At 40.1% G+C, this 25766-nt stretch overlaps 1 protein-coding gene across 3 annotated transcripts in view; it reads right to left on the bottom strand.

Annotated features, from left to right (window-relative positions):
* ACADL (acyl-CoA dehydrogenase long chain) overlaps positions 1–10483 on the bottom strand; it is a 77310-nt gene extending 66827 nt beyond the window's left edge. The window contains exon 1 of one of the 3 annotated variants that reach the window (XM_023541864.2): positions 10083–10483. In XM_023541864.2, coding sequence (XP_023397632.2) covers positions 10083–10159 — 77 coding nt within the window. In that variant the 5' untranslated portion in view covers positions 10160–10483. The remainder of the gene's footprint in view (positions 1–10082) is intronic. The other 2 variants (XM_023541865.2, XM_010602198.3) reach the window with 2 other exon arrangements.
* Positions 10484–25766: the final 15283 nt, after the last annotated feature.

Below are 25766 nucleotides of genomic sequence, written 5' to 3'. Positions count from 1 at the left end.
AGAGTAAGTTCAGACTACTCAGCAGAAATCACGCAGGCAAGAAGGGAATGGGACGACATATACAGAGCACTGAAGGAGAAAAACTGCCAGCCAAGGATCATATATCCAGCAAAACTCTCTCTGAAATATGAAGGCCAAATTAAGATATTTACAGATAAATACAAGTTTAGAGAATTTGCAAAAACCAAACCAAAGCTACAAGAAATACTAAAGGATATTGTTTGGTCAGAAAACCAATAATATCAGATACCAGCACAACACAAGGTCACAAAACAGAACATCTTGATATCAACTCAAATAGGGAAATCACAAAAACAAATTAAGATTAATTAAAAAAAAATACTCATAACAGGGAATCACTGAATTCAATACGTAAAAGATCACAATAATCAAAAAGAGGGACTAAATACAGGTGGCATAGAACTGCCATATGGAGAGTGATACAAGGCGATATAGAACAATACAAGTTAAGTTTTTACTTAGAAAAATAGGGGTAAATATTAAGGTAACCACAAAGAGGTATAACAACTCCATAATTCAATATAAAAGCCAAGAAAAACGTAATGACTCAACAAACATAAAGTCAAACACTATGAAAATGAGGATCTCACAATTTACTAAGAAAAACATCTCAGCACAAAAACGTAAGTGGAAAAATGAAATTGTCAACAACACACATAAAAAGGCATCAAAATGACAACACTAAACACTTATTTATCTATAATTACGCTGAATGTAAATGGACTAAATGCACCAATAAAGAGACAGAGAGTCTCGGACTGGATAAAGAAACACGATCCGTCTACGTGCTGCCTACAAGAGACACACTTTAGACTTAGAGACACAAACAAACTGAAACTCAAAGGATGGAAAAAAATATATCAAGCAAACAATAAGCAAAAAAGAAGAGGAGTAGCAATATTAATTTCTGACAAAATAGAGTTTAGACTTAAATCCACCACAAAGGATAAAGAAGGACACTACATAATGATAAAAGGGACAATTGATCAGGAAGACATAACCATATTAAATATTTATGCACCCAATGACAGGGCTGCAAGACACATAAATCAAATTTTAACAGAACTGAAAAGTGAGATAGACACCTCCACAATTATAGTAGGAGACTTCAACACACCACTTTTGGAGAAGGACAGGACATCCAGTAAGAAGCTCAATAGAGACACGGAAGACCTAATTACAACAATCAACCAACTTGACCTCATTGACTTATACAGAACTCTCCATCCAATTGCTGCAAAGTATACTTTTTTTTCTAGCACACATGGAACTTTCTCTAGAATAGGCCACATATTAGGTCATAAAACAAACCTTTGCAGAATCCAAAACATCGAAATATTACAAAGCATCTTCTCAGACCACAAGGCAATAAAAGTAGAAATCAGTAACAGAAAAACTAGGGAAAAGAAATCAAATACTTGGAAACTGAACAATACCCTCCTGAAAAAAGACTGGGTTATAGAAGACATCAAGGAGGGAATACGGAAATTCATAGAATGCAACGAGAATGAAAATACTTCCCATCAAAACCTCTGGGACACAGCAAAAGCAGTGCTCAGAGGCCAATTTATATCGATAAATGCACACATACAAAAAGAAGAAAGAGCCAAAATCAGAGAACTGTCCCTACAATTTGAACAAATAGAAAGTGAGCAACAAAAGAATCCATCAGGCACCAGAAGAAAACAAATAATAAAAATTAGAGCTGAACTAAATGAATTAGAGAACAGAAAAACAATTGAAAGAATTAACAAAGCCAAAAGCTGGTTCTTTGAAAAAATTAACAAAATTGATAAACCATTGGCTAGACTGACTAAAGAAATACAGAAAAGGAAACAAATAACCCGAATAAGAAACGAGAAGGGCCACATTACAACAGACCCAACTGAAATTAAAAGAATCATATCAGATTATTGCAAAAAATTGTACTCGAACAAATTTTCAAACCTAGAAGAAATGGATGAATTCCTGGAAAAACACTACCTACCTAAACTAGCACATTCAGAAGTAGAACAACTAAATAGACCCATAACAAAAAAAGAGATAGAAATGGTAATCAAAAAACTGCCAACAAAAAAAAAGCCCTGGCCCGGACGCTTCACTGCAGAGTTCTACCAAACTTTCAGAGAAGAGTTAACACCACTACTACTAAAGTTACTTCAAAGCACAGAAAATGACAGAATACTACCCAACTCATTCTATGAAGCTGCCATCTCCCTGATACCAAAACCAGGTAAAGACGCCACAAAAAAAGAAAATTACATACCTATATCCCTCATGAACATAGATGCAAAAATCCTCAACAAAATTCTAGCCAATAGAATTCAACAACATATCAAAAAAATAATTCACCACGATCAAGTGGGATTTATACCAGGTATCCAAGGCTGGTTTAGTATCAGAAAAACCATTCATGTAATGCACCCATATAAATAAAACAAAAGACAAAAACCACATGATCTTATCAATTGATGCAGAAAAGGCATTTGACAAAGTCCAACACCCATTTATGATAAAACTCTCACCAAAATAGGAATTGAAGGAAAATTCCTCAACATAATAAAGGGCATCTATGCAAAGCCAACAGCCAACATCACTCTAAATGGAGAGAACCTGAAAGCATTTCCCTTGAGAACGGGAATCAGACAAGGATGCCCTTTATCACCTCTCTTATTCAACATCATGCTAGAAGTCCTAGCCAAGGCAATTAGGCTAGACAAAGAAATAAAGGCCATCCGGATTGGCAAAGAGGAAGTAAAATTATCTCTATTTGCAGATGACATGATCTTATACACAGAAAACCCTAAGGAATCCTCCAGAAAACTACTGAACTAATAGAAGAGTTTGGCAGAGTCTCAGGTTATAAGATAAACATACAAAAATCACTTGGATTCCTCTACATCAACAAAAAGAATATCGAAGAGGAAATAACCAAATCAATACCATTCACAGTAGCCCCCAAGAAGATAAAATACTTAGGAATAAATCTTACCAAGGATGTAAAAGACCTATACAAAGAAAACTACAAAGCTCTACTACAAGAAATTCAAAAGGACATACTTAAGTGGAAAAACATACCTTGCTCATGGATAGGAAGACTTAACATAGTAAAAATATCGATTCTACCAAAAGCCATCTATACATACAATGCACTTCCGATCCAAATTCCAATGTCATTTTTTAAGGTGATAGAGAAACAAATCACCAACTTCATATGGAAGGGAAAGAAGCCTTGGATAAGCAAAGCATTACTGAAAAAGAAGAAGAAAGTGGGAGGCCTCACTCTACCTGATTTCAGAACCTATTATACAGCCACAGTACTCAAAACAGCCTGGTACTGGTACAACAACAGGCACATAGACCAGTGGAACAGAATTGAGAACCCAGATATAAATCCATCCACATATGAGCAGCTGATATTTGACAAAGGCCCAGTGTCAGTTAACTGGGGAAAAGACAGTCTTTTTAACAAATGGTGCTGGCATAATTGGATATCCATTTGCAAAAGAATGAAACAGGACCCATACCTCACAGTATGCACAAAAACTAACTCCAAGTGGATCAAAGATTTAAACATAAAGAATAAAACGATAAAGATCATGGAAGAAAAAATAGGGACAACCCTAGGAGCCCTAATACAAGGCATAAACAGAATACAAAACATTACCAAAAATGACGAAGAGAAACCAGATAACTGGGAGCTCCTAAAAATCAAATACCTATGTGCATCTAAAGACTTCACCAAAAGAGTAAAAAGACCACCTACAGACTGGGAAAGAATTTTCAGCTATGACATCTCCGACCAGCGCCTGATCTCTAAAATCTACATGATTCTGTCAAAACTCAACCACAAAAAGACAAACAACCCAATCAAGAAGAGGGCAAAGGATATGAACACACACTTCACTAAAGAAGATATTCAGGCAGCTAACAGATACATGAGAAAATGCTCTCGATCATTAGCTATTAGAGAAATGCAAATTAAAACTACAATGAGATTCCATCTCACTCCAACAAGGCTGGCATTAATCCAAAAAACACAAAATAATAAATGTTGGAGAGGCTGTGGAGAGATTGGAACTCTTATACACTGCTGGTGGGAATGTAAAATGGTACAACCACTTTGGAAATCTATCTGGCGTTATCTTAAACAGTTAGAAATAGAACTACCATACAACCCAGAAATCCCACTCCTCGGAATATACCCTAGAGAAACAAGAGCCTTCACACAAACAGATATATGCACACCCATGTTTATTTCAGCTCTGTTTACAATAGCAAAAAGCTGGAAGCAACCAAGGTGTCCATCAATGGATGAATGGGTAAATAAATTGTGGTATATTCACACAATGGAATACTACGCATTGATAAAGAACAGTGACGCATCTGTGAAACATTTCATAACATGGAGGAACCTGGAAGGCATTATGCTGAGCGAAATGAGTCAGAGGCAAAAGGACAAATATTGTATAAGACCACTATTATAAGAACTTGAGAAATAGTTTAAACTGAGAAGAAAACATTCTTTTGTGATTACGAGAGGGGGGAGGGAGGGATGGTGGGAGGGGGCATTCACTAATGAGATAGCAGATAAGAACTACTTTAGGTGAAGGGAAAGACAGCACACAATACAGGGGAGGTCAGCACAACTGGACTAAACCAAAAGCAAAGAAGTTTCCTGAATAAACTGAATGCTTCGAAGGCCAGCATAGCAGGGGCAGGGATTTGGGGACCATGGTTTCAGGGGACATCTAAGTCAACTGGCATAATAAAATCTATTAACAAAACATTCTGCATCCCACTTTGAAGAGTGGTGTCTGGGGTCTTTAGTGCTAGCAAGCGGCCATGTAAGATGCATCAATTGGTCTCAACCCACCTGGATCAAAGGAGAATGAAGAACACCAAGGACACAAGGCGATTACGAGCCCAAGAGACAGAAAAGGCCACATGAACCACAGACTACATCATCCTGAGACCAAAAGAACCAGATGGTGCCTGGCTATAACCAATGACTGCCCTGACAGGGAACACAACAGAGAACCCCTGAGGGAGCAGGAGAGCAGTGGGATGCAGACCCCAAATTCTCCTAAGACCAGACTTAATGGTCTGACTGAGACTAGAAGGACCCCGGTGGTCATGGCCCCCAGACCTTCTGTTGGCCCAGGAATGGAACCATTCACGAAGCCAAGGCAGATCACAATCACACTCGCTAAAACTAAAGACAAAGAAAAAAATCTTGCGAGCAGCTCAAGAAAAGCAGAGTCACGTACAGAGGAGAAACAATAAGGCTAAGCTCTGATTATTTGGCAGAAACCATGCAGGCAAGAAGGCAATGGGATGACATACATAAAACCTTGAAAGAAAAAAAAATTGCCAACCAAGAATAATATATCCTGCAAAACTTTTGTTCAAATATGATGGTGAAATTAGGACATTTCCAGATGAACAGAAATTAAGGGAATATGTAAAAACCAAACCAAACTTAGAAGGATTATGAAAGGGAGTCCTTCAGTCTGAGAACAAACAACATCAGACCACAGCCTGAATCTAAGAGGCAAGACTGTACCAGCCAGATATCAATCTAGGAAATGAACTCTCAAGGACTATCCAAAATCAAAACGATTGCACAGGGAACCAGAGAGGTTAATCTGTAAATAACAATGTCAGAAAAATAAAAGAGAATAAATGGTATAGGTATAGAACTTTCTAACAGAGAGGAAGGCAAGGCAATACCAAGTAATAATAGACTGGTTCAAACCTAGGAAGATAAGGGTAAATTTCAAGGTAACCACACAGAAAGTTAATAAACCTACCCATCAAAATAAAGAAGAAATACATAAAGTCTCGATAAAAACAAAATCTACAAAAACAGAAGAAATCAAAAAGAAATCCACAAACAAGATGAACTCAGCACAGGAGAGTAAGAGGAACAAAGAAAATGTTAGCACCAAAAAAAAAAAGCACTACAAAATGACAGCAATAAACTCACACCTATCAATAATTACACTGAATGTAAATGGCCTAAATGCACCCGTAAAGAGACAGAGAGCAAAAGAATGGACAAAAAAACAGGATCCATCGATATGCTGTCTACAAGAGACACACCTCAGAAAGAAAGATGTAAATTTATTAAAAATCAAAGGATGGAAAAAAAAATATCAAGCAAATAACTACCAAAAAAGAGCAGGAGTGGCAATACTACTCTCAGATAAGATAGACTTTAAAACAAAATCCACTGTAAAAGACAAAGATGGGCACTATATAATGATTAAAGGGATGATCCATCGTGAAGACTTAACCATCAAAAACATCCATGCACACAATGACGGGGTCCTAAATACATAAAACAAACTCTAAGACCACTGAAAACAGAAATTGACAGTTCCAGAATAATAGTAGGAGACTTGAACACACCACTCTCAGTAAAGGACAGAACCTCCAGAATGAAACTCAACAAAGATAAAAAGAGCCAAAGAGCACAATCAGCCAACCTGACCTCATAGACATATATAGAACACTGCTCCCTACAGCTGCAAAGTACACATTCTTTTTCAACGCACATGGAATGTTCTCCAGGATAGACCATATCTTAGGCCACAGAGCAACCCTCAACAAAATCCAAAGCAGTGAGATAATGAAAAGTATCTTCTCTGACCACGCTGCCATCAGATTAGAAATTAAGAACAGGAAGAAAAAAAAATCAATTACATGGAAACTGAGTAACACCCTGCTTAAAAACCACTAGGTTATAGAATAAATCAAGGATGGAACGAAAAAGTTCCTAGAATCAAACGAGAATGAAAACACATCATACCAAAACCTCTGGGACACAGTACAGGCCGTCCTCAGAGGTCAATTTATAGCAATGGATGCACACATCAAAAAAGAAGAAAGGGACAAAATGAAAACGTTAGTTACACAACTTGAACAAATAGAAAGAGAACAGCAAAGGAACCCCACAGGTACCAGAAGAAAGGAAATAATAAAGATCAGAGCAGAAATAAATGAAATTGAGAATAGAAAAAACAACAGAAAGAATCAACAAAATCAAAATTGGTTCTTTGAAAGGATCAACAAAATCAACAAACCACTGGCCAAATTGACACAAGAAAAACAGGAGACAACGCAAATAACCCAAATAAGAAATGAAATAGGGGACATTACAACAGACCCAGCTGAAATAAAAAGGATCATAACAGAGTATTATGAAAAATTATACTCCAACAAGTTTGAAAACCTAGAGGAAATGGACAAATTTCTAGAGACACACTACCTACCCAAACTAACACAAAATGACGTTGAAAATCTGAATAGGCCCATAACAAGAGAAAAGATTGAAAACGTAATTTTAAAAACTCCCAACAAAAAGCCCTGGCTCAGATGGCTTCACTGGAGAATTCTACCAAGCATTCAGAGAAGAGCTTACACCAGTACTACTCAAACTATTTCAGAACGTAGAAAAGGAAGTGATACTTTTGAATTCATTCTATGAAGCCAGCATCACCCCGATACCAAAACCAAGCAAAGACACCACAAAAAAAAACAAAATTACAGATCAATATCTCTCGTGAATATAGATGCAAGAATTCTCAACAAAATTCTAGCCAATAGAATTCAGCATCACATTAAAAAAATAATACACCATGACCAAGCAGTTTTCATACCAGGTATGCAAGGATGGTTCAACATTAGAAAATCAATCAACATAATCCACCACATAAATAAAAGGAAAGGAAAGAATCACATGATCATCTCAATTGACGCAGAAAAGGCATTCGACAAAGTCCAACACCCATTCCTGGTAAAAACTCTCAATAAAACAGGTATAGAAAGGAAATTTCTAAACACATTAAAGGCATCTATGTAAAACCAATGGCCAACATTGTTCTCAATGCAGAGAGGCTGAAAACATTCCCCTGGAGAACAGAAACAAGACAAGGATGCCCTTTATCACCACTCCTTTTGAACACTGTATTAGAAGTCTCAGCTAGTGCAATAAGGCAAGAAACAGAGATAAAGGGCATCCAAATTGGTAATGAAAATGTTAAACTGTCCCTATTTGGGGATGATATGATACTATACTTAGAATCCTATGGAGCAGTTCTTCTGCGTAACACATGAGGTCACCATGTATCAGAATTGACTGGAGAGTTTTTTTTTTTTTCCATAGATGAGCATAACCCACATAAAATAATCTTTGGGATTCTCTAATTTTAAGGCTGTCCCTGCATGGTGCAAATTGTTAAGTGCTTGGCTGCTGACTGAAAGGCTGGCAGTTTGAATGTACCCAGAGATGCCTTGAAAGAAAGGCCTGGCAATCTACTTCTGAAAAATCAGCCATTGAAAACCCTATGAATGACAATTCTACTCTGACACACACGAATTCCCTATGAGTTCATGGCAATTGCTTTTTTTTTTCTTTTGAGAGTGAAATGGGGTCCAGACACCAGAAAGTTCTGGGAATCACTGTCTTATGAAGTTCCAGGGAAGAGCTTAGACACATATGTGTATCCTGAACTAAAGTCACCTCCTCCATGAAGCCCTCCCAACCTCACTAGGAAGAGCAGGCATTTTGTTTGCCTGGCCCATGGCATTTTTTTTTTTTTTAAAGGGTACATTTTATTGTACGTAAAACATACCTCAAAAAAGAAATGCACTAACATATACACACATAGGAAAAGGACTATAAAATGATGTTAAGTAAAAAAGGATATAGCAGAAGGAGAGGGACGGGGCTTTTTTTTCATTCTAAGCCTTCAGCAAATTGATTTTTAAAATCATGTTCTTATATTTCTTTACTTAAAAAAAACAAGCAAAAATGAGAGGCAAGGAGGTGAATTTGGAACGTACACAACTCCAAGAAGCTTCCTAGTGAGCGAGAGCAGAGAAAGGGGCTTTGATTGGAAACAATATAACTCCAAAGGAATTTTTTTTTTTAATTTCTTTTGTTTTAGGTGAAAGTTTACAGAGCAAATTAGTGAAACAAATTGTACACGGTGTTCCATGGCACTGGTTCCAATCCCCACACTGTGTCAAACTGTCCCCCAATTCCGCCCCGGGTTCCCCATTTCCTTTCTGTGGTTTTCCTACCCCTTCCTGCCTCCTCATCTTTACTTTTGGGCAAATGTTGCCCTTTTGGTTTCCTATGTCCCATGTTCTTTTTGGGTGTTATTGTTTATTTTATATGCCCATCTATTGCTTCGCTGGAAGGTGGTTTCCAGGAAAAAGCTGCAATTCCAAGTCAAAGGAGTCTCTTAGGGCCATAGTCTCAAGTATTCCTCTAGTCTCTATCAGGCCAGTAAGCCTGGTCTCTTTTCTTTTTTTTTATGGATTTGATTTTTTGTTCTACGTTTTTCTCTGCTCTGTCCAGGACCCTCTATTGTGATCCTGGTCAGAGTGGGTGATGCCCATCGCCATCTTAAGAAGTATTTTACCAGGATGTTGTAATTAGCTAGTTTACCCGTCTTGTCACCCTACTAAACAGCACTTCAGGCTTGCTGAAGTAATGAAAACCATATTGTCACTGGGCCACTTAAAAGCTCCCTCTACCAACTCCTCTGCAATTACTTAAGCAAAGGATTTGTCATTAAACCAACAGTTAATTCCTTTGTCTGACAGGGTCGTCTCCAGAAGATTCCTGACCCAGAGTGTTTCTTTTGGACACTTCTCTATACGTTCGAGGTTTCCAAGTTCACTATCAGGCAGCGGGTCCGGCCCCAGACAGCAGACATCCTTTGGCACACTTGTGTCGCGTCCAGGTAAACAGGCCTAAGGGCTCAGCCCGAGCTCCTGATGCTGCGCTCAGAGGTTGCCTACCCGCTCCTGGGCCCGGGTGAGCTTTGGGCGAAGCCTCTCTTCCTGTTTTCACTGCATGTTAGGCGGCGGCTATTTCTGAGGGCCGAGTTTCAGGAACCGAGGCGGTGGCCTCCCCTGGGCTGCCGGCCCAGCCCAAGCCCCGGTCGGGGCTACCATCCCCCCGCTAGGCGCTGCCTCGTTCCACTACCCCAAGGAGCGTTGGCGCAGCGGCACCCTCCCGGCAGCTTCCGACCGCCTGCACTCACCTCGCGGCCGGCGGCGGGCGCGGCGCACTGAGGCCGCCCCAGAGGCGCAGGAATCCGCGGAGGAGCCGCGTGGTCATAGTGGTGACTTCGCGGGGCCGCAAGGAGTGTGGGGGCGACTCTGGGCGGCCGCGCTGCGGCAAGCGGGGCGCTGGGAGGACGGGCTGTCGCCGGACGGGTCCGCCGGGCAGTCCTGCCGGTAACCGTCCTTCAGCTGTCTGCCTGGTCCAGTGCTCTGTCCCGCCCCTAAACGCCCTTGGGTCGCCCTCTCAGTGCACCGGTGCCCTTCCGCGCTGCAGGAGTATCTCCGTGGCTGCACGACACGGCTCTCTCAAGAGTTTTATCAGTTGAAGAATCTAAAAACAGAACTTTTGCTGTTCTAAGCACGCTTTCTTACTTCCTTATCTAAGTTCTTAACCTTTTTATGGTCCTGAAACTCTTTCGGAAACCCCGGTGGCGTAGTGGTAAAGTGCAACGAATGCTAACCATAGGGGTTGGCGGTTTAAATCCGCCAGGCGCTCCTTGGAAACGCTACGGGGCGGTTCTACTCTGTCCTAGAGGGTCGGGGTGAGTCGGAATCGACTCGACGGCACTGGGTTTGGGGTTTTTTTGTTGTTGTTGTTTGGAACCTCTTTCACAAACCAGTGAAAGCTGTGGAGTCCCCGAATGCACTGAAACAAATCCACAAAATCGTACATTCATTTTACTTTGTGATGTTGGAAATGGACTTATTCCACATGTTGTTAGGTGCCATGGAGTGGGTTCCGACTCAAAGTCACTCTATGTACAACGGTAGGAAACACTGCGTGGCCTGTGCCATCCTCACAATCGTTGTTACATTTGAGCCCCTTGTTGCAGCCACAGTCAGTCCATTTTGCTGAGAGTCTTCCACTTTATCTCTGACCCTCTACTTTACCAAGCATGATGTCCTTCTCCAGGGAGTGGTCCCTACTAATAATATGTTCAATGTACGTGAGACAATTCTCATCATCCTTGATCCAAGGAGAACTCTGTACTTCTTCGGGACATATTTGTTTATTCTTCTGGCAGTCCATGGTATATTCAGTATTCTGCACCAACACCATAATTCGAGCGCATCAATTCTACTTTGGTCTTCCTTATTTATTGTCAAACTTTCCCATGCATATGAGACGATTGAAAACACCATGGCTTGGGTCAGGTGCACCTTAGTCCTCAAAGTGACATGTCTTTTTTTTTTTTTTTTTTTTTTTAGCACTTTAAAGAGGTCTTTTGCAACAGACTTGCCCAGTGCAACACGTTGCCTGATTTCTTGACTGCTACTTCCATGGGCATCAGTATTGTGGATCCAAGTAAAATGAAATCCTTGACAACTTCAATATTTTCTTTGTTTATCATGATGTTGCTTATTGACCCAGTTGTGAGGATTTTTGCTTTCTTTAAATTGAGGGGAAATTCATACTGAAGGCTGTAGTCTTTGATCTTCATCAGTAAATGCTTCAAGTCCTCTTCACTTTCAGCAAGCAAGGTTTTGTCATTTGCTTATTGAAGGTTGTTAATGAGTCTTCTTCCAATCCTGATACCATGTTGTTCTTCATATAGTCCATCTTCTCAGATTATTTGCTCAGCATACAGACTGAATAAGTATGGTGAAAGGATACAACCCTGACACACATCTTTCCTGACTTTAAACCATGTTGTACTCCCTTGTTCAGTTTGAACGTCTGCCTCTTGGTCTAGGTATAGGTTCCTCATGAGCACAATTAAGTCTTCTGGAATACTCATTCTTTGCAATGTTATCCATCATTTGTTATGATCCACATAATCGAATGTCTTTGCATAGTCAGTAAAACACAGGCAAACATCTTTCTGGTAGTCTGTACTTTCAGCCAAGGTCTACCTGGCATCAGCAATGATATCCCTTGTTCTACATCCTGTATTTCACATAGGCAACTATATAAAGCTGTTGCTGTGAAGCTGATTCTACTCATAGTAACCCTATAGAGCACAGTAGAATGGCCCCATAGGGTTTGAGTCAGAACCAACTCGACAGCACCTAACAACAACAACCTTTTTTTTTTTAAATATATTTATTATTTTTTGTATTGTGCTTTAAGTGAAACTTTACAGTTCAAGTTAGTTTCTCATACAAAAATTTATGCACATATTGTCTTGTGACTCTAGTTGCTCGCCCTGTAATGTAATGCACACTCCTCCTTTCCACCCCAGATTTCCTGTTTCTATTCAACCAGCTCCTGTCCTTTTCTGTCTTCTCGCCTTGCCTCTAGACAGAAGCTGCCGATTTAGCCTCATCTATTTCAGCTAAGAACCACACTCTTCACCAGTATCATTTTATCTCTAGTAGTCCAGTCTAATCTTTGTCTGCAAAGTTGGCTTTGGGAATGGTTTTCGTTATGGGCTAACAGAGAGTCTGGGGGCCATGTCTTCTGGTGTCCCTCCAGTTTTAGACAGACCATTAAGCCTGGACTTTTTACTAGAATTTGAGTTCTGCACCCCACTGTTCTCCTGTTCCGTCAGGGACTCTCTGTAACAACAACAATCTTTACAGAAGCAGACTGCCACATCTTTCTCCCACAGAGTGGCTGATGGGTTTGAACCCCAGACCTTTTGGTTAGCAGCTGAGCAGACTGCTAAAACAATGGTGCCACTATCATTTTTTCTTGGAAAAATTGGTAACAATTTCCTGAATAACTATAAATAAAAGTAAAATATATTCAAAACTCAACTTTAATTTAATTTTCCGACATGATTTGAGTGGAGCTTATGTCCTGCTACTTTCTTTGTACTCAAGTCGTTAATACTGTCTAGTAATCTACATTTCAGTAAAGTATGAGCTACAGAGACATATGGATTTGTTTCGCCTGTAATTGGAAATCACGAAGTTTTTTGAAGTCCAAATTAGAGTTTGTAGTGTGGCTTTCTAAGGAGGTAAAGCAGATTATTAAGGCCATTCTAATGGTCTTTTTTTTTTTAATGGAGAGATACTGAAGGACTGAAATGGTGCAAATGAAAAGGAGACATTTCATGTTAGAAATCAAGAACTAACAACTGAATGCAGAAAGTAAGGAAGAAGTTTAAACAGAAATTAGAAGAACATAAATCTTATTATTTGGCAGAGGAAGCACAGACCCCCTCCAAGCTTGCTAGAATTCTGGACTTGCTGCCGTGCCATCTTGAGCAACCCCTCCCATCCAGAACCTGTGGCTCTTGTGTACCTCTTTACTGGCCAAAATATTTCTAGGGTCACGGTACCAAACTCTTGATCTTTAATGTGATAATTGGCTGTTCAAGTAACTGACCATTATGGGACAGGAGGTGATATTTCTCTGAGCCTCTGAAAAATCAGTATAACAATAAAAACTACTTCAGTGTGCTTCTGTGTCACCTGAGAACCACTACCAGCAGGCACACTTGTTGATATACAAAGATGTGGAGTATGTGGTGATGAGGTCCAGGATTCTATATAGTCAGCAAGTCGCACAGGTGATTCTCAAGCTTGAGAACCATAGATCCCACCTAAAGTTGTTGCAAAGAATTAATTAGATATTTTATAAAAAGGACTCAGCACAGTGCTTGGCACATATACCTATTGCCATCAACTCATAGTGACCCTATAGGACAGAGTAGAACTGCCTCATAGAGTATCCAAGGAGTGCCTGGTGGATTCGAACTGTCGACCTTTTCGTTAGCAACCATAGTTCTTAACCATTATGCCACCAGGGTTTCTTTATGGCACATAACACTTGGTAAATGTTGTTTTCTTCTCCTCTGCATGCATACTCACAGACCTTCCTCGACCTTTTAGGTGATGGTGACTTTTAACAGTGGCCTTTTATAATCAATCAGAAAAAAATTATTTTTTTCCCCTAATTTATGAATTTGCTCTAGTAGTGATATTTCAAGTTAAGTAAGATGGTCCGGAGACAGAACTATGGAGGGGATATTTGGGATAAGCAGGCCTTTGTGGTAGTCTTCAAATTAAATCATGTAGATGACCCTCTTTCTAGTCTTTGTGTAGGGCCAGGCATGCCTATGTAGATGACAAAGGCAAGATTCCTCCACTTAGAGACTTTTAGCAATACTGTCTAAGTCCTTAAGAAATACAGTAAAGTAAGAAACCCCAAGGCTCCTATTCTGAGAGGGAGCAATTAGTGATTTATGTAAAGATGGGTTTCATTATAATTTCCATTTACATGAAAAGATAGAAAAACCCTATCCGTGTGCTTAAGGATATATTTGCTGCTTTTTATACAACATGTAAATGATTCAGATGTGAAACACTAAACAATTCGTTTGGATATTTGCTATACCTTTTTGACTATAATCCCTTGACATATAACCTTGTTATTTTGAACCTTTATCTCTTCCTTTCCTTGGTATTGTTGTTATTTGCTGCTGTCGAGTCACTTCTGACTCATGGCAACCCCGAGTGTGCAGAATACAACTGCTCCATAGGGTTTTCAAGGCTGTGACCTTTTGGAAGCAGATCACCAGGCCTGTCTGCAGAGACGCTTCTCAGGTGGGTTGGAACTGCCAGCCTCTCGGCTAGTAGATCAGGGCTTAACCATTTGTGCCACCCAGGTACTCCTTCCTCAATATACTTGTTATTTTGCTTTTTTTTTTTTTTTCTTCAAAATTAAGTGTTTATTGGAGCACTTTAGGCTTGGCTTATCAATATTTCACCAAAGTTATTGTTTTAACTTTTTATTTAGAAATAATTTCAAAATATACAAAAGTTACAAATGTAGTATAACAAACTTTTTTGTATAATACAAAAAAAACTTTACTCAGTCATTAACATTTGACCGTATTTGCCACATATACTCATTATTTTTGGATGTTAGATACATTATGCCCCTTCATCCCTAGTGTGTATTTAAGAATAAAGGAGTTCTCTTAATAAGCATGGAGCCCTGGTGGCGCAGTGGTTAAAAGCTAAAGCTGCAAACCAAAAGGTTGGCAGTTCAAATCCTTGGAAACCATATGGGATAGTTCTACTGTGTCCTTTAGGGTCATTATAAATCAGAATTGACACAATGGCAATGGGTTCTTAATAAGCGTAATATAATTATCAACCACAAAAATTAACATTAACATAATATTCTCTAAAAATCAACAATCTGTACTCTAATTACAAGTGTCCCCATAATGTCCTTTCATTGCAATGTTTCTCCCAATTCAGGTTTCAGTGCTAGATATTTTATCATATCTCTTTAGTCTCCTGTAACCCAGAACAGTTCCTTTGGCTTTTCTTTATCTTTCATGACATTGACATTTTTCAAGAGTAAAGATTAGTTAATTTGTAGAAGTAACTTAATTTGGGTTTGTTTGAGGTTTCCTCATGGCAGAATGCAAGCATAAGTAATGTGGCATCCTTCTCAGCACATCACATCAGAATATTCCTGATGTCAGTTTGTCCCATGCTTGGTGAGGTTAATTTGGTCCATGTTTGGTTAAGATGGTGTCTTAGTTATCTAGTACTGCTGTAACAGAAATACCACAAGTGGATGACTTTAACAAACAGAAATTTATTCTCTCACCGTCTAGTGGGTTACAAGTCCAAATTCAGGGTGTCAGCTCCAGGGGAAGGCTTTCTCTCTTTGTCGGCTCTGGAGGAAGGTCCTTGTCATCAATCTTCCCCCGGTCAAAGAGCTTCTCAGGCTCAGGGACCCTGGGTCCAAAGGACATGCTCTGCTTCTGGTGCTGCTTTCTTGGTGGTATGAGGTCCCCAACTCTCTGTTTGCTTCCCTTTCCTTTTGTCTCTTGAGACATAAAAGGTGGTGCAGGCCACACCCCAGGGAAACTCCCTTCAGGCTGGATCAGGGAGGTGACTTGAGTAAGGGTGGTGTTACAATCCCAACTTAATCCTCTTAATATAAAATTACAATCACAAAATGGAGGACAACCACACAATACCGGGAATTATGGCCTAACCAAGTTGACACATATTTTGAGGGTGACACAGTTCAATCCATGACAGATGGTGTCTAGCAGGTTTCTCCACTATAAAGTGACTATGTTTCCATTTGTGAAATAAGAACCAATATGTTTCTGCCTGCAGAGTTATCTGTTAAAATGAAATGAAAAGTTAAACAAACTACCCAGGTAATTTAGTCAAATCACCTGGTATTTCTTGAACCCCCTGAGACATTTATACATCTCCCTTGCAGGAATATGTAACATCTTTTACCTGAGAATTCTACAAGACATGCTTTTTAAAATTATTATTGTTGTAAAAATATATATAACACAACATTTGCCAATTTAATGTTTTTCACATGTACAATTCAGTGACATCAGTTACATTAATCATGTTGTACAAATATTACCAATAACCACTGCCAAATTTTCTATCACCATAAACAGAAACTCACTACTTTCTAAATAATGATTCCCCTTTCACCCTCCCTTCCACCCCTGGTAGTCACTCATAAAACTTTGGTCTGTATACATTTACCTATTCTTGATATTTCATATACTGAGATCATACAATATTTGTCCTTTTGTGATTGACTTATTTCACTCAGCATAATGTTTTCAAGGTTCACCCATGTTCTAGTATTATCAAGATTTCATTTTTCTTTATGGCTGAGTAATAGTCCACTGTACGTATGCACCACATTTTGCTTTTCCATTCTTCGGTTGATGGACATTTAGGTTGTTTCCATCTTTTGGCTAATGCTACGATAAACATTCGTGTACAAGTCTCTGTTTGCATTGCTGCTTTCCAACCTGTTGGGTATATTTACATACCTAAGAGTAGAATTGTTGGGTCATATGGTAGTTCTGTGTTTAACTTTTTGAGGAACCAATACACAGCATATTTTTATTAATTGAAACATCAATGAGTTATCAGGGAAGATTCCAGCTAGTGCATGTGCCTTGAACTTGGACCCTTATGAGTAAGCAAAGGGAAAAGAAAAATCAGGACATTAGTGGAACAAAACTAGGAAAGACAAAGAAAGGAAAGGGGGCAATAAGGAAACTAGTCTAACTGGAAGGCGTACGTTGGAAAGAAGTAGAAAATAAAGTTCAGTAAAGAGGTAGTGCCTAGAGGGTAGGGGTTAAGGAACAGATTTAGGCCTGAAATTGCTGGGGTTTGACTCTGGACTCTGTTCTTTACCAGTTTTCTATTGCCATTGTGAAGATTAAGTGCTTATAAAGGGCATAGCACAGGTGTTTGCTGCATTGTAACCATTATTATTAAAAAAAGGTGGCCAGTATATCAGATTGAGAAATTTAGACTTGATATGATAGGAGATAAAGAGTCCCCAAGGACAAGGAGAGTAAAATGTATTTATTTATTTATTCATTCTCTTGTTCAATAAATACTTGTTGAGTTCCTTCTAATGCTGAGGGTACAAAGTTGTACAAGATGGAATCCCTGCTTTCAAAGAGCTTGAAATCAAATACAAAACTGTAAAAATGGTGTGGGGCATCTGTTACCAATAGCCAATGTGACACAAAGTGTCCCTGTCTTTTCTCAAAAAAGAATACACACAAAAGACAAATTATCTTTGGCAAGCTTTATTTTGCTCGAGTCAAGAAAAAGGATTCTAAGCCTCTGCAAAAGGCTGACTCAAAAAGGGAAGCAAGGCTAGGGTTATATGGGTTCAGTGGCGACAATGAGTAATGAATATTTAGCAGGCTTCTTTCAAGGGGCAGGTACTTCTCAGAATGGCAGTGCATGTTAATTAGGTTGCTTGCACATCTTGAATTCAAGATGGAACTCACTGATATTCAAGATGGAGTCCTCTCTGCAGCCCTTAGCATCCCTTATCATGGGTTAAAGAGCAAGCACTGATCTTTGGCACTACACCTCCATCTATGGAGGGCTAAGGAAGGTTAAACAGCAGTTACACTTTGTTCTTCTGCGTGTGTGGGATCCTGTAAAGGGGGAAGGGACTAGAAAAACACTAAGAAAGAGATAGTAATTCACAGGTTGTTTCAACTTGATCTCATGTTGACAAGGTGTGGTTCCTGTTTACCCAACTTCTAGGTAGAATCTTTTAACAGCTCTTTTGTTCTGCCAGCACAGTTAAGGCTATCTGTCTTACAACATCTGACCTCCTCTAACTTGACAAGGGGGAAGGAGAATCAAGATCAACAGGTCAGACCTGTCTCTTCTCCCTACTATTTTTACCAACTCTGACACCAAGCATCCCTCCCATGGCACTCTCTACTTCCCTGCTGGGTTTGATAATTCGTTGCAGTGGCCACACAGAACTCACAGACAATACTCAAGATTATGGGGGTTTTATTAAAATAAAATAATTTTTCTTTTTTTTAATAGGTTACAATTCAGTTTCAGTAATAGGTTACAATTCACTTTCAGGAACACTCAAGATACAGTTTTTCCGTTAGGACAGCCTGTTTTTAGCTGTGCCTGCAGGCAGGTTCCTCTCTGGCCCTTGGCCTTTGCTCTGCTTGCGCAAGTGTTATAAAGCTCTTTTAGCTCTGTCCTGAGGCATCTGACTCTGCCAGTAAACCTTGGCTTAAAGGCACTTTCTCTCCCCCTAGGTGGGCAGGTTCCTCTCTGGCCCTTGGCCTTTGCTCTGCTTGCGCAAGTGTTATAAAGCTCTTTTAGCTCTGTCCTGAGGCATCTGACTCTGCCAGTAAACCTTGGCTTAAAGGCACTTTCTCTCCCCCTAGGTGGGCAAACCTAGCTCCACCAAGTGCCTGAAGGCACCCTACTCCTGCCTGAAGGCTCTCAGCTTTCTGGCTCAGTGGCCAGGAAGCCCATCACACCTTCTCCTGTCAGTCTTCTGTCTGTCTCTCCTGCCACCACTTATCTGTGCCACTGCTTCTCACTGTCTTCAGTGTTACCTCCCTCTCTCTGTCTCTCTCTCTCTTGGTCTTCTGGTTCTGGGAGCTTCTCAGCGCAGGGATCCTGGGTCCAAAGGATGTGATATGCTCTTGGCTGTTCTTCACTGGTGGTGATGAGATCCTCTCCTTCCTGCCTTTGGGATGGCTCATTTTAAACCTAGTGGGATGGCAAAACTGGCCCCCCTTGCCCCCCTTCCACAAAACAAAAACAAAAACCCTTTTCCACTGAGTCAATTCTGACTCTTAGCGACCCTAGGACAGAGTAGAGCTGCCCCTTAGGGCTTCCAAGGAGTGCTGGTAGATTCAAACTGCTGATCTTTTGGTTAGCAGCTCAGCTCTTAACCTCTGCACCACCCAGGGCTCCCCAACCCTCCTGACAGACAACAATTACCTTATTTGCATAATCCTAGGCCACACAAAAGCAATCTATTGCACCACAGAAACTAAGACTGGTATAAAATGATTTAAAATATAAGGCACACTGTGATAAATGTAGAAGGGAACAGTCCAGAGCAGGGAGCTGACACCGTGCTTAATATTCTTGATTTGCTTCTTTCCCTATCCGTTTTTTTTTTTTTTTTTAATGACATAGTGAGAAATAAAATGTGCTGCAGCATTTAACAGACTGAGTTTGAAGTTTGAAACTGCTCTCTGAGCTACTTGATTTCTCCATGTTTTCGTTTCCTTATTTGTAAAATGGAGATATTAATAGTATCCACCTCACAGGCTGTTGTGTGGTTAAAACAAGACAAATATGTAAAGCATTCAGTACAGGGTCTGGCAGCAGTAGGAGTCCAGTACATAGAACATCGTTACTATTCTCTTAGGTTCAAGGAGAGGCTCTGTCATTCTCAAGTTCCCAGAGAAAGATAAAACCATTGGAACCTGACCCTTTCTTTTGAATTAGTTATCATTCATTCCAAAAGGATTTGCATCAGCTTTCTCCCTTCTAGTTTCCCATGATTTAGGCCAATTTGGACAATTTAAATAGTCCTTGTGTTGTGGCCAAACCCCAGGGTGGGCAAGAGCTACCAGTGTTAGCTTTAAGTCTCTGCTCATTTTCAATAGCTTGTCTCTCCCATTTTTCGAGAAAGAAAGGAAAAGAATGCCAATCCCCCTTTTACTATGACCATTTGAGAAAATGCTGCCCTTGGCATTCTTCATCCTGAGAGTTCATCCTGACAGGAGATTTTTAAAGTTAATACCAACATAAGACAAGGGGCAATAGAGTTCCCAGTTTCTCCAAATCTAAAAAAAAAAAATCTAACACAGTAATAATTCTGGCTAAATGTTCTGATCTGGCACAAACCATTGCTGAGAATGATAGACTTTAAACTTTCTTCATCTTTGGGGGAAGAGAATGTTCATTCTTTAAGAGAGAGCACAAGACCCCTGACCGTGATGGGACAAAAGAGTTGTCCAGATTCTTGTAAGTTTTCAAATGTATTTAGCTATGAAGATGAATATAGTAGGTCACAGGGTCACATATGAAGCCGAAAGTACCAAAAACTAATGTGAGACAGCAGGAAAAGTTCAGGAACATGGAGCCAAGAAGTGGATCGAAGTTAAGAGATCATCCCATAATTCAAAAAGCAACAAAGGAAGGTGTTGCAAGGGCAGGTCTCTCACAGACGTCTAGAAACTCCTTGGGCTTGCCTGAATTTTCTGAAGGCCCCTTTGAACATGGGGTGATTGGGATAGGCCAGCTACTAAGAGACATGGGCTTGGTAGACACAGCATAAATTCTCTAAATCACCTCATTTTTCAGATAATGGAGGTCAATTGGTTAGCGCAATTCCAGCAGCACAACAAGCATTCAAAAATTGTTAATTTTTAGTGTCATCCTTGAGAAATACCCATATCCTAGAGTACAAAAAAGGCAGAACGACTCCCAAAATGGACTACTTTTTACTCCCAGTTGAAGAAATAAACAATTATCTCTAGTCCTCTAATTTAAATAAAAGTCCTGTAAAACGTTGGAGTGTGTGAAGTGAAAAACGGTTCTCAACAATATTTAGCTTTTTCTCTCTGATTCCTAATGTTTATTTGATATTATACAAAGATACACTGTCTTGTACTTTCAAAAAACTGTTTTGTGTATGTCTTAGTCATCTAGTGCTGCTATGACAGAAATACCACAAGTGGAGGCTTCAATAAACAGAAGTTTATTCTTTCACAGCCTAGTAGAAGCCCAAATTCAGGGTGTCAGCTCCAGGGGAAGGTTTTCTCTTTCTGTTGGCTCTGGGGGAAGGTCCTTGTCATCAATCTTCCCTTGGTCTAGGAGCTTCTGCACGCTGGAACCCTGGGTCCAAATCACATGCTATGCTCCCGGCACTGCTTTCTTGGCAGTATGAAGTCCCTCTGTCTTTCTGCTTGCTTGTCTCTTTTACATCTCAAAAGAGATTGGATTAAGACAAAATCTAATCTTGTAGACTGAGTCCTGCCTCATTAACATAACTGCCACTAATCCCATCTCAATCACATCAGATGACAAAATGATGGGAAATCAAACAATACTGGAAATCATGGCCTAGCCAAATTGATACACGTATTTGTGGGGGACACAATTCAATCCCTGACAGTGTGTATGCCGTGGCTCTCCAACTAAAGGGTAATTGTTTGAGGATCCACTATCACCACCAGTTGCTGTTGAATTGTTTCTGACTCATGGTGACCCCATGTCCTCCACAGGGTTTTCAATGGCTGATTTTTTGGAGGTAGATCTCCAGACTTTTCTTCTGAGGCACCTTTGGGTAGATTTGAACCTCCAAACTTTTGGGTAGCAGCTGGGCTTGTTAACTGTTTGCACTACCCAGGGACTCCTGTTTGAGGGTTGGGACTGTTTATCCTTCTACTCTGATGCCTGTAGTAAGGGTTATAGTCCACATGGTACTTTCCACACCCCATGCAAAGGCAAGCTTCTCTAATCCAAATAACTAGTTTATAAATGTGTGAAAGCTGAGTGATTAGGAACTATTATTTCATGCTTTTATATTTGATTTGAAGAATATCTTGAGTGTCATTTAAGAAAATTGAAACTGGAATTTGTCTTTCAATGTTTCCAAGCAATGCCCTCCATCTAGCTGCTTCTCCACGCTGACAAAATCTCTAGTTAGGTGAAACGAGGCAAACTCCTTGTGTCCGTCCTTCAAGAAGCCTGCAGACAGGTCAAAACAAATACAATTACTTGGGATTAAGGTCTGCCTTGATCACTCTGGAACCAGGAATCCATACCAGGAATACAGGCTGCCGTCTTTAAGACCACTGCCACACAAGTAAGGGGGATGAGACAAGGGTAAGCTAAAACTCCCCAAAGCTCTCCTATGTTTCAGTGGCCTTTCTCCTGATTGAGTGCTTGCTTTGTTGCTGAAAACCTTTGACTATTTTCCAGAGTTTAATAAAGCTGATTCTGACGGGTTTTTTTGTCAGTGTTTCTGTGGAAGAACAGGCCTCAGAGTTTTCTACTCCACCATTCTTACTGACGTCACTCAGTCATACCCATTTTTAAACAACAAATCATTGCTCGAAAATACAAATGATTATGAAATGCATGTTCTAGGGTTGCACTGTTCTTTATATTCCTTTTATTTAGAGCTTTTGTAAAAACTACAGAGTCCCTGGTGGTGTAAATGATTAACATGCTTGGCTGCTAACTAAAAGATTGGAGATTCAAGTCCTCCCAGAGGCACCTCGGAAGAAAGGCATGGCAATCTACTTCTGAAAAATCAGCCACTGAAAACCATATGGAGGACAGTTCTACTCTGACACAATGGAGTTGCTGTGTTAGAATCAACTTGTCAGCAACCATTCTTTTAAAAATATGTCTTCTGTGTCAAGCAAAACCGACCTACTCAAGATGCTGTTGTTAGCTACTGTTGAGTCAGCCCCCAACTCAAAGTGGCTGCATGTACAACAGAACAAAACACTGCCTGGTCCGGCCGCATCATTGGGCCATTGTGATCCACAGGGTTTTCACTGGCTTCTTTTCAGAAGTAGATTAGGCCTTTCTTCCTGGTTTGTCTTAGTCTGGAAGCTCCGCTGAAACTTGTTCCTTGTCATAGCAATACTCAGGCCTGCACTGACTGAGGCACAGTGGCCCAGCATGAGGTGCGTTCGCCGGGAATCAAATCCAGGTCTCCAGCCTGGAAGGTGAGAATTCTACTGGTGAACCACTAATGTCCCTAAACAAGTTTTAGTAAATTACAGTATTAAATTGAAGAAATCTAGGCATGTGTGATGCTTATATATGGATCCTGGACAATGTCAGAAAGATGATTTTTAAGCCATTCTTCTTGTATAATAAAAATCATTTCTCTGCACAGCTGATTTGTCTTCATGGTAAGATAAGCCTTCATGGTAAGATTTCTTCAAGGATATGCCACAGTAGCTGGAGCTGTTCTCAACTGGACAGTCTTTTTAACTTTACTTGAGTAGATATATTTGACCATTATAATTTTGATGGAAATCTGAATGTCAAGACTGAGAATGTAGCTGCTAAAGCTCCGTCCTGAACTGGGAGAAGTGCCTCTATAGGGTACTCTCCTTTGGTGATAGGCGTCTGTCATGGACTGAATTGTGTCCCTCAGAAATGTGTGTGTCAGTTTGGCTGGGCCATGATTCCTGGTATTGTGTGATTTTTCTATATGTTGTAAATCCTGCCTTTATGATGTTAATGAGGGAGGATGGGCAGCAGCTGTGTTAGTGAGGCAGGACTTAATCTACAAGATTGGATTGTGTCTTGAGGCAATCTCCTGAGATGTAAAAGAAAGAAACCAGGGAAGAGACAAGGGGACTTCATACCACCAAGAAAGCAGCGCTGGGAGCAGAGCACGTCCTTTGGACCTGGGGTCCCTGTGCCTGAGAAGCTCCTCGACCAGAGGAAGTTTGAGCCCAAGAAATCTTCCTCCAGAGCCAACAGAGGGAGAAAGCTGTCCCCTAGAGCTGACACCCTGAATTTGGACTTTTCCTGTCCTACTTTACTGTGAGGAAATGAATTTCTCTTTGTTAAAGCCATCCACTTGTGGTATTTCTGTTATAGCAGCACTAGATAACTAAGACAGCATCTTAGGCAAAAGGAAACTAGTTGAATGAATCTATAATGATAAACTAATATTGTTGAGTGTCGGTCTATGGGCTGGAACTGTGTGGCCCATGAATAATACCTCTAATCCAAGAGCGTTATCAATTAAAAAAAAAAATTAGCTGTCCTTTGCTTATCTTCATTTGCTGTGAATAGCTTCAACTTACCATCTTCTCTCTTAATCTTATCTGTGTGCCCATTCATTCTTCTCTTCAGTGTAAGAGAAAACTATCTTTTGTGCAAGATGATCTTCCTTCTCACAGATCTTTGCTTCTTCAATCATCATCCCTTTCTCTTTAGCTTTTTACTTACCTGCTGCCTCCTCCCTTAAGTGTACTCGTATACACATAAACATATACACATTTTAATTAACATAATGGAAAGTCATTTTATTAATTGACAGAAAACTGCAGTGCGTTAGGGGAATAGGTAGAAGTTCCCCAGAAAAAATTTCTCGCATGGTTTATTTTAGAGTATATATATACATAGTGGAGCGTTTGACTACTACCCAAACAGTTGTCGGTTCAAACCCATCCAGAGACATCTAGGAATACAGGCCTGGAGATTTGTTTCTGAAAGGTCATAGCCTTGAAAACCCAATGGAACAGTTCTACTCTGCACACATGTAGAATAAGTGGACAAGCAGATGAATGGAACAGAAAGTCTAGAAAGAGACTCAAATATATAAGGGAACTTAGTAAATGATAGAGGTGGCATTTCTAATCAAGTAGAAAAGATGGATTACTCAATAAATCGTGCTGGAACAAATGGGTAGCCATCTGGAGAAAAAAAAATGTGTTATTACACCAAAATAAGTTTCAGAGAGATCAAAGATTTATACATACATAAAAGAATGAAAGAGAGAGACTTGAATAAAGAAGCTGGTTTTTTTTTTTTTAGAAGAGTAAGGAAATTCCTGGGTAATACAAATGGTTAATGTGTTTGGTTGCTAACTGAAAGGTTGGAGATTTGAGTCCACCCACTGGTGCACTGGAAGAAAGACCTGGTGACCTACTTCTGAAAAACCAGCCACTGAAGAGCCTATGAAGCACAGTTCTACTCCGACACACATGGGATTGCCGTGAGATGGAATTGACTGAATGGCAACTGGTTTATAGAAGAGTAAATGGGTTCTCAAGTCCCCAACTATGCCACATACTACCAGTAAGACCCTCAGCAAGTCGCTTATCACAGATTTCGGATTTCTCAGCTGTGAAATGGGAACTCCTCAAAGGATGATTGTGAAAAAAAAAAAAAGTTTGTGGACAATTTGGCTCACAGTAAACACTATTACCATTAAAATATTTTCTTCTTCAATGTCTCTAATTTGGGGTGAGTTGGAATCGACTTGATGGCAGTGGTTTTGGTTTAGTTTTTAAAGCCTCCTCCCTGTCAATTGTCCCTTTTTCAAAATGGAATTTTCAGAACATATGATCTGGGGCTGGGACTGGGGGACTTGGAAACATTAAGTAGTTGGTGAAGACTTCATTGCTGTGAGAAAAACTGGTGAGAAAATAGCCCCTCTCCTGCCAGGTAAGCCAAGCCCAGGCTTTCCTGGTCACAGGGACTTTAAGATTTTTACAGCTGAAGAAAGAAGGAAAGAAAATATGAGTGGCTTTTGGTGCCAGGTGCTGGCATGGGGAGGGAAAGGAGACCGGGGAGACTGCTGCTGAGATGCAAGTGGTCAGTCCTAGCATCCCCAGGGCAAACTTCAACACCATCCTTCATAGAGAAGAACAGCCCAAAGCCAGCAGAAGACAGAAAAAGCGTGTGTCCTTGTT

The sequence above is a fragment of the Loxodonta africana genome, chromosome 6, assembly GCF_030014295.1.
Source record: "Loxodonta africana isolate mLoxAfr1 chromosome 6, mLoxAfr1.hap2, whole genome shotgun sequence".
NCBI classification, from domain to species: domain Eukaryota; kingdom Metazoa; phylum Chordata; class Mammalia; order Proboscidea; family Elephantidae; genus Loxodonta; species Loxodonta africana.
Note: the sequence above shows the minus strand (reverse complement) of the source record. Positions and strands in the feature narration are given on the sequence as shown.